This window comes from Anarrhichthys ocellatus, unplaced genomic scaffold, assembly GCF_004355925.1.
Source record: "Anarrhichthys ocellatus isolate YVR2014 unplaced genomic scaffold, GSC_Weel_1.0 scaffold15, whole genome shotgun sequence".
NCBI classification, from domain to species: domain Eukaryota; kingdom Metazoa; phylum Chordata; class Actinopteri; order Perciformes; family Anarhichadidae; genus Anarrhichthys; species Anarrhichthys ocellatus.
Genome location: NW_022280045.1, coordinates 5022023 through 5032190, shown reverse-complemented (window position 1 = coordinate 5032190; position 10168 = coordinate 5022023). Strand labels below are relative to the sequence as shown.

Here is a 10168-nt window from a genome sequence, read left to right as displayed (position 1 = left end):
GAAAAGGACTCCCATTTTCCTAATATCGCCCACCACACCATCTCCCCCGCTCCCCTCCTACACTGCCTCCCACTCTTGTGATTTTCATTCATTTTTCTTCCCTGCTTTGCTGCATTTCATTCAGCCTGCACCCCTATCTGCTCACTCCCTCTCTTATTTTTCATTCACATTCTGCGGCTCTGAGGCTCATTCATAAACAGCACCACTCCTTACAGCGGCAAAAAGTAGGGAGGTGGGAAGGGGAGAGGAGAGGAGGAGAGAGCGGGATAGAGGGAGGGTTGCCCTTACTGACTTACTGACTGCTGCATGGTGAGGGCTCCCTGAAAACTGAAAACAGCCAATCCGGAAGCTGAGAGGAGGGGAGGGTAGGGAGGAGGGAGAGCGAGAGAGAGACAGAGAGAGAGGATGGGGTAAGAATCCCTCCGCTTCAAACTACACCCTCCTCCACCTCCTCTGTTCCTCTTTCTGTCATTCATTCATTCATCAACCCACCCTCCATTCACACACACCTCACACGCCTCCTCTGCTGCAGTTTGGTATCTGCTCTGCTGCAGATATTTCAGCACCTCGAGGTAAAAACAGACAGGGTGGCGATGCAGAGAATTTTGTGTCGATGGACAGCATATATATATGTGTGTGTGTGTGTGTGTGTGTGTGTGCGTGTATGTGTGTGTGTGTGTGTTTCCTACTGGTTGGGGCCAGAGGACATTGCAGACTAAACAACCTCTACTGCCTTTGTATGTGAGCAGCTCCATTTATCTCTGCATTACCTTGTTCCTGACCAACTGCTCATTATTAATTCACCCAACAAGATGCAACATGCAAATCCTTCTGTACCATCGATGCAAGACCACGACATAAGCCTGATTAACATATTCACTCATCAGCGACTGCCTGGGCCCCTGAGACCATACAATCGCCTCAGAATTAGGCCACTGTTAAACACATAAAAGCAATATATCCCCTGAACGCCACCGTTTATAAGCTGGATGGCAAGTGCCATCTGAAACTGGGGCGGTGACGGGGGAGGACGGAGCTGATACAAGTCTATCTGATCCGACGTGGGCACCGCCTCCAGCCGCCACAGGAAGGAAGGGCTGCAATCAATAAAAGGAAGGGCAAGTGTGGAAACGGCCGAGGCCCGTCTCTTGGTTCTATTATTCCTCTGAAAGCTGCCCGTTCCTCACGGCCTCGCTGCTGTTGTTATTCCAAGTGCGAGGAGGAGGTATGCATGTGCTTGCCTGTGGCAAGAGTGAGAGACATGAGACGATAGGAGAAAATAGAGTGGAGGATAAATGAAAAATGGATGGAGGAGTTAGGAGAAGAGGGAGGACAGGGGTGAGGGAAAGAAAACAAAAAGCAGATGCGGGAGGGAAACCAATAAGTTAAAAAGGAGGAAAAGGTCACCTGGAAAAATGTAGAAACTCAACTCTAGAAATGAGGGCTGAACTTCAACTGCATATCTGATATCAGCCGGGTCTTCTGACAGCTGCAAAGACATAACTCCTGACTTCAAATCTCTCTCACTATCCCGCCATGCTCTGTGTTGCCAGTGACTTTCCATCCCATCAGCATTCCGTGTCAGTGTGTGCGTCTGTGTGCATGGGCATGTGTGTGCATTTCTAACTCTGTGGAAGAAGGGGATGTGAGAGGACTGTGGTCTAAGATCTCCCTGTTAACACTGAAATAAAATGTGTTCCTCTAGTTCAACGTGTACTCCATCGGTTTACAAACAAGCAGTATACTCTTATGTACATGGGTTAGCGTCTCCCCAGTACACACAGACAAGCAAGTACACAAAGATACAACTGGTCTGCAGCATACGGTGGCAGGATTTTACTCTGCAGCACAGCCGTCTAAATCTACAATAATAATTATGGGTATTACATATTAAAGACATTGAATGTTGCAACAAAATATGACGGAATATATCCATGATCAAACAGCAGCGGAGCTGATGGATACTCGAGAAATGTGCAAGTCTCTACTGGCATGCCAAATTCCTCAATGAGCTGTAGCTCAATATAATAGCCCAACAACAGTTAGTTGGACTCTCTATGAAAAGCGCAGCTCCCACAGATCTCAACACTGCTGTAAACACCTCCGCTCCAGCTATATATATACAGCCGGACTGACTCTGGATACACAGGTGGATGTCTTTGACACCAAATACTGACAAGCAGGCAAAGGGGAGGGCAGGGGAGGCATAAGAGAGGCAATGGTCGCCATGGAAAAAAAAAAGGGAGGTGAGACAGCGAGGATGAAATGGAGGAAGAGAGGGAGTGATGGAGGTGATAGAAGGGCGAGATGGGGGTGGAAGAGAAGGGGACGGGTGTCGGGAATGAATGAGCAACATGTGGCGTGCTAGAGGCAGGGGGGGTGACGGAGGGGAGACTTTACATCGTTGTTAGCGTGTGGTAATGCTCTTTATAAAAAGGCATAATGTCATTGTCGTCAAGGCCCTCGGCCATACATAGTTACACGACAGCTGACTGAACAGTCACACTCATGGTCTTTCAGTATTCCATTGCCAATAAACACCGCTTACATCACCCTCAGGAGCCCACAAAGTGACGGGACAATGAGGTCAGTGGGTGAGCTAAGTAGAGGCAGCAACGCAGGACAGTTTAGAGAAGGTAAAACATACCCTATAAGTCTATTACATGTGCAATGTGGCTGCGCTAAAAAAAGGATTTTCATTATCAATTAGTTATACTCTTGATTGATCGTTTGTATTAAATGTTAGAAAATAGGATCATTACAAAATGCCCAAAATATCGTCCTCATATAGCTTGTATGTGTCAGGAAGTGACGCAAAAGTTTGCTCATACATCATCTGCCGAAGTAGACCGTGAGATGCAGCTGAAAGCTCCGGGGGGGGGGGGGGGGGAGCTAGTAAGAGAAGGCTCTGTATAACCTAGAATTTTGTGTTAACTAACATTTATTTGGTCAAGAACGAGCTTTTGCAGTCAAAGATATTCAGCTTGCTTCATATCGTAAAGGGCAAGAAGAAGCTTCATGTCTGAGAGGCCAGAACCAGCAAATGTTTAAGCTCTAATGTGCAGCATAAAATACGTACGTTACACACACACACACAAAAGGCTACCAAAGCAGCAAAACAAATCCAGCGGGCAGCTTTTAAACAGCCATAAATACACAGCCTGCACGTCTAACATAGGCAGCCAACCCATAACTTCACCAAACCTTAACATAACCTACAGATGAGGCCATCAGGTGTACAAATGTAAAAATACAGACTGTACAGAGTAGGGTGTGTGTGTGTGTGTGTGTGTGTGTGTGCGTCTTGTTCTGAGAAAGCTTTAGTTCTTCCCCTGAATAACCTTTTATATGCACTTCAAACAATAAAAATATTCAAAAATATTGTGATGCTGAAATGTCAGCACTGACGCTAAAACACACTTATGTTGAGTAGCCCTGTGGTCATGAAAGGTGTTCTTGGTCTGGCCGGGGACTCTGCGTCATGCCCTCTGGACCAGATGCCCTGATTTTAACATGTAGAGAACATGGTAGGCAGACAAGATACTCCCAGAGTAACAACTCGCACACATCTCAGCCCCATTCGCTGCTGGAGAACAGAGCCATTACATTACCACCCCTCTCCTCGGAGAACGAGGCATGAGCGCTGACCACTGGCAGACGCGGGGTCATTACATCACTGGCAGCAGCCAGGGGCAAAGCCGTAAAAGAAAGAGCAGTGGCTGTGCGGCAGGCGGGAACTGGACCGTGTGTGAGCTGATCATCGCTAATGCTCGTTAACGTTGCTAAAAGACATACAGGTCAGGTGGAGGTTCGGGAACTGCTTGACGCAATGCCGTGACACACACCACCCAAGGCCTTCAGCCGGCCCAGTAATAAACACTGTTATGTCACATTACGAGGCCATTTGAGACACACACACAAGAACATTCCATTAATATCAATGTTGGAGTTTACGTTCCATTTAAAAACTGGAATGTGCCAGTGGCATTTTTGTCCGTTTCATAACTGTAGACCTTTTGATAAGATATCACACATCAATATGTATGTATATTTCCAATACAAGTGCATTTTAGGTCTGATTCTCTGCATCATTATTCCAAGATATGATACAGCAGTCTAAATAAGCAACTTTCTGCATCTTTTTGCAGCAGAAACAACACTGATCTAATGTCTTTGTGGTTAAAGTGGGTGTCTGAGGGGGCAGTGGAGCTTCTAAACAGGATATGCTATTATAGATGGTTTCACCACCTTTTTAATCACGAAGGACTAGAAGATCAATACTGTATCTACTAAAAAAAGCACTGTTAGCAAGTATATATATTTTAAAAATGGAAACATACCTCAAACAGAACATTTATTAGTGAGTAAGCAGAAGTATGATGTATGTGGGATTGGCTAAAAAAATAACTAAAATGCAGAAGTTCATCAACATATTACCCCGTGCAACTGCATGGCAGTGTTTTTAGAGAAGCAGGAATACACTATATCAGGCCCTGGATACACAAACAAATCTTGGTTTTGGTCTTTTCATGGGATCTGTTGACAATAACAAAAATATAGAAAGTCACGAAGAAGAAAAGGGGGCAATGTCCTGGATATAGAATATCCCCAGACTTATCTTGTTGAAGTCAAAACTATTATGATCCTAATGTCACCATCAAAATAGATTCAGTAGAATCATCTCTATTGATCAAAACATGAAATAGAAGAGATTACACTAGTGTTTGAGCATTCGGGCTTCCATTATGTAGTTTCAATTCAGATGATCGTAAATATGTTGACATGCACAGACGGGATGGAACGTGGTTATAGTCTAGATCCCAGGACCGCTGAGAAGGAGCTCATGACAAAGAAAGAAGAATACAGAAAGGCAGACATGGGTTACTGCTACTAATAAGGGGAGCAAGAGCAGTGTGATGGTGAAGCCAGTACCTCCAGAGGTCAAGGTAAAGTAAGGCTGAGACACTGTCAGCTACAGAAATGTATGAAACTGTGGAAGACATTAAAAACGGTCATCAACCAGATAAACAGAGGACAAAAAATGAAATCTATATACAGTATATTTTAAATACATGAATAAACTGAGGAAGAGAATAAAACTGTCAAAGTGCTCTAGCTCTCCTCACCGCTCCCTCACTTGTATCTTTCTCACTGTGATGTACAGATTATCTTAATGGAAATGACCTCCATCTGACACAGTGGAGTGGCTCAAACCTGATTAGTTATTGACCTACCTTCCATCTCTCTCTTCCCTTTATCCACTCATCACACACACAAACAAGTCTTCCTTTACAGTACGTCTTCCCTCCTCTCCCTGCCAAATTATGCCCAGGGTCCCCCTATAGCGATGATTATTTATTGTGCCGTTTTATACGAGACAATCGTCCCTCTGGATTTACAGACTCGACGTGAGCGGATGAGCAGGGAGATGTGCGCAACCGCGGCAGGCCAAGCGTTGTGGTACCCAAGTGCCTTTAAAGAGCTCTTCGTGTCTATACAACACACGAGGGTTCAAACATCTTTTCAGAAGGCTTCCCTATATAGCTGCTTATCTGTGCAGCAAAGTCGTTGAAGGCGTCTGGTGACAGACGCGTGTGATTCCATGATTTGGCGAGAAGAGAGCGATAGAGAGAGAGAGAGAGAGAGAGAGAGAGAGAGATTTGCCCTTCAAGACGAGAGCGCTCAAGCGATATAATGGCTCATCTTTGGGTTTAAATCAGCGTGCAGAAAGTGCTCTGACCTGGTGTTGGCTGCTGCAATGTAACGCAGGAGAGAGGAAAGAGAAGATATATATATAATATATATATATATATATATATATATATATCTCAGACTCCAGAGTCCCTGAGCCCTTTGCTGTAGGTGTGCCTACTATGACGCACATTGAAAAAGTGAGGCTGCATACTATTTGTGTCTGTCTGTCAGTCAATGTTTTCACCTAGAAATGTGTTTCACAATAAAGATTTTAAACAAGCAGGGCTCCAGACCACCACAACCATCATCATCATCATCATCATCCAGATCTAAAACAGATCTCCAGGTATGATAAACCTGTGCACTGGCGCTGTAGTCTTGCAGGAATTAGACAGCAGCGAAACACAGGGAGGTTTTTTGTCGAGCAAAGAACATCTGACAATCTCGTCAGTCCCACTCCTCTTTACACACACACACACACACGCCGAAAAAAGATAGACCACCGTAGCCCTCTATGCTTCTGTGGAGGTATAACAGTTACAACAAAAGACTTCAAAGCTGGCATTTCAGCATACACACATCTGTGAATAAGTCATCCTATGATGAACCAACAAAAACGCATTATTAATGTCAAACACATTGCCTGCCATCAGAAGTGACTACATGAAGTGTAAAGCTTGTATTGATCACGATTAAGTAGAGAAAACAACCAAATGAAGAACCTCTGTAATACACAGGTCCATACCAGCTGTGCACTCTTTAACAGCATTAGTAGGCAAATAGCAATTTAACATGCAAATGTTTAACAGATGAAGTCTTTCTCTGGCTTGAAATGAATACCAAAATCAAGAGGCAGAATGTGTACTAAAAGTGAGAATGTCTCCACTAGCTTTTGTCTCTCAAGCCAATTGCTCCATATTTTGCACATCTCCAATTCACATGCAGGTCTACTCCATGTTCAGCAGCAACAACACCGTGTTCATGTTGTTGCATGTTTCACAGAGCAGCAGGGCCATTTGACACCAGGTACTGCATAGGGCTGGATGCAAGAGAAAGGGCCATATCTTTAAGGGAACAGGGACATCTTGTGGACAAATCTGGAGATGTCGCTCCAAAGCCCAGGGGATTCAACTTTCTTTGTCTCTCAAAAGTGATGTCAAACTCAATTCCTCTATGTCCTTCACAGAGAGAATACAGTGTGCTTTGTATGAAATAAAATCATTTTTCTTCAAGGCATCTTCTACTTCAGTAAAGCCACCAGAATCCAGTCTAAAATGTCTTAAAAGATAAAAAGTTACCATACGTATTTGTGATGCTAATGACAGCATTGACAACCATGATGACCATCATCATGGTTGTCAATGCTGTCACCATTTGAGATGAGTGTCAGATACCATATCTGACACTTGTGACTAATGGTGACAGGCATAGAGGGTTGACTTGCAACAAGAGCCTTCGGTTTGAGTCGAACTGGGGGACCTCTACTTTACCAGGAAGCCCCCCCCCCAAATGGTGACAATACGCTCAGAGAGATGCTTTGTGTCTCGTACAATCAGAATAAGATTAAACCACTCACCGAGTATCAGAATAGAGTCTTCTTTGTGGACGTGTTTTTCCAGAAGATGCTGGAATTTGGAGAAGCTGCCCAGCCAGTCAAAACACTGCTCCGTCTTGTATCTTTCATCCCAATAGTCAATGTCTTTGTACCTGGAGTTGTCATCCGGCAGGTAGTCCATGTTCTCTGTGACATGACAATGTAACAAAAAACGTCAACCTTTTATCCATTTCACAAAGGACAGTGAAGTGCTTATGTTTTGGCTGTAGAGATATTTGAATAGCTTTGATCCTGGAACATATGTATTCATAATAAGATCTAGTGCTGCAGCCAAACCCATTTCAGACATTCTGAGCTCATTAAGTTTGTCAAAATACAAACTCATCAGCGAGAAGGTATAGTTTTAGTGTCAATGTCAGGTAAAAACACAATATACTGCAATGGAGTATTAAAGGGTTAAAGATAGGAAAAAAAAACACATGAAATCAGAAGATATTAATCTATTTATTCATCAAATATTTCATTTTGTCATTGAAGCCGTTTTGACAAAACTGAGTAAATAGATTATTTTAAATCACCTTTTATCTTGTGAGGAAAGAGTCTGAAAGACGTTTAAATCAGGGAGTAAAAAGTGTAAAAATAAATACCCACAAATGTACATCATTTTTGACGTTGTCATGGTAACGTCCCATTCGTATTTACACCATTTCAAGCCCTCACAGTCTCTCACTCAACCACTCAACAGGTGACGTCAGTAAGTCCTTAGGGTTCAGGGTTCACGACCTTAGTGGGGACACTGGGATTGGGCCACTATGTGCAATGCAAATACCTTTTGAAGTCATTTTTGATCCAATTTGTCCGCTGAGTTAAACATGTGATGTACGCATTAGACTATCCAGGTGGTATACAGAAAGTCTTATTGTCACTGTGTATTGCAATATGTATCGTGACACGTGTATCACGTGAGTTGCTTGCCTATACACAGCCCTACAATTGAGGCTGTGATTTGCATCCAATATGTTAAATGTTTTACTCGTTAGTTGTGTATAATTTGGTTAGGTTGGATTTTGTTGTGCTAATTTGATATTTACCTGACGCTCCATTAGTCTTGACTTTCTTTGTCAAACTATTTTTTACTTCGTGGCTGTTAAAGGAGTTGGAAGTGACTCGGGGTCATTTGTTTTTAGGTACTGCCAGCAGAGCTCTTTTCTGAGTGAAGAGAAAACAAACTGTTTACTGTATGCTTTATGTGCTTCATTATGTTTCTTGTATCTTGTGTTTAAGTCTGTGTGTTTTCTTCCGTTTTTAACCATGGATGTATAAATCAACTGGCTTCAAAACAAATATATCTTCTTTCCCAAATATTTAAGCTTTGTGATGTTCCTCTGGATTTTATCTGTCGCTCATTGACTGCACTGCTTTCAGTGCTGCCACCAACTGTCAGAAGCTGTAATGCCACAACTGTAACTGGCCTTAACTTTACACCATCGGGTTACCATTAAATAATATCTTTGTTTATTTACAACAGCCTGACACTTGTTTTCTTCTGAAGTATCACCTCTCTCCGGTGACTTAGTATTGCTTTACATCTTCCTGTTAGAGAACCAACTGGTTAACCTTTAGTTTGCCAAACGTTTCAAATGGGGGACTTGGGTCCCAGTGCCATGGAGGAAGCTGGCACTCGCGATCTTCAGCGATATAGTTTTTGTGTGTGGTTTATTTTCTCTGCGTGCCACGAGCAAGCCACTGATAACCTACAATAAACAATCATATATTATACATGATATAAATTATTTGATCAGAGATGTATGGTGGATTTTACAGTCAAATGAGGTATTTAGGATATTGTATTGGGGCTAGTTCTCTCCATGCCCCCCCACCACCACCACCACCACACGGGCCCCAGTGCATCCGCACTATTTACGCCCCTGGATCCGATTCTGAACCGAATAGCCTCGTGTCGCTGCTGCTTATGATTGGGTTATTAAACGCCCCTACTTGCTCCACATAGAGCTATGCGGCAGCTGTGTCTAAACCGAGAGTGGTTCGCGACGAGCAGACGTAAACGCGAGCAGACGGAGTGAGACTCGAGCTTAAGTGAAAGGGCAGAGCAGCAGGCGGACCGGAGAAATGCGCCTCTGGTGTGAACCACACAGTGGTGTAGTGTGGACAGCCCATAGAGGTGAATATACCTAACGCGCACATCTACGTTAACCCTTACTTACGATGTCCTGGCCGCGTTTAGCGCTGACGGCGGTGTGGAGATGGGGCTGGCTCCGTCCTGCAACCAGTAAAAAAAAAAAAACCGCCGGTTCGCAACAGTGAGTAGACCCACGTGTTGTAGTTCTACAGCACTAACGCTGTAGTGCCCCAGCCAGCGTGGGTACGCTTCAATACTGCACACGCAGCTTTTACAACAAAAATAAATCTTGATGAGAAACTACAAGTGAGTCCGAGTCCTTTGAGGAATTATTAGTTTGAAGAGAGACTTATTTCCTTGTTGTTAGTGAATGATTCAGAGAAGGCGGGGCGTTATGAAGTAACACTTTAGTGCCCGGGTTTAAATTCATCAGGGATAAAAACATCTCCGTTCTGCGGAAGCATACCTTTCTTCTTGGCTGATGTGCCTAAGCAATCACTCCCAAGTTCTACTCCCTCACCAAACATGGATCTAGCAGATAACGCATGCTCAACCATTATCTCACACACCTTTGAGTTAAAGCTACGACCTAAAAAGAATACATCATGTTTCTACAATTTCACTTTTAAAATCATGCTTTTAAAGATATTTACAAAAGAAAATGAAGAGAGCCTAAACAAAGGCTGGCCTCAGCTGCTCTCTCAGGTGTGTCTGAGTTCAGGAGGAAAGTTCCAGGTGAACCTCCCACCCCGTTCTATAGACTCTGCCCCCTGTAGCCT

At 43.6% G+C, this 10168-nt stretch overlaps 1 protein-coding gene across 2 annotated transcripts in view; it reads right to left on the bottom strand.

Moving 5' to 3' along the window:
* ece2a (endothelin converting enzyme 2a) overlaps positions 1–9742 on the bottom strand; it is a 58726-nt gene extending 48984 nt beyond the window's left edge. Inside the window, exons 1-2 of one of the 2 annotated variants that reach the window (XM_031854693.1) lie at positions 9475–9742; positions 7271–7435 (exon numbers count right to left, since the gene is read on the bottom strand). In XM_031854693.1, coding sequence (XP_031710553.1) covers positions 7271–7430 — 160 coding nt within the window. In that variant the 5' untranslated portion in view covers positions 7431–7435; positions 9475–9742. Of the gene's footprint in view, positions 1–7270; positions 7757–9474 lie in introns of those variants that run through there. The other variant, XM_031854694.1, reaches the window with a different exon arrangement.
* Positions 9743–10168: the final 426 nt, after the last annotated feature.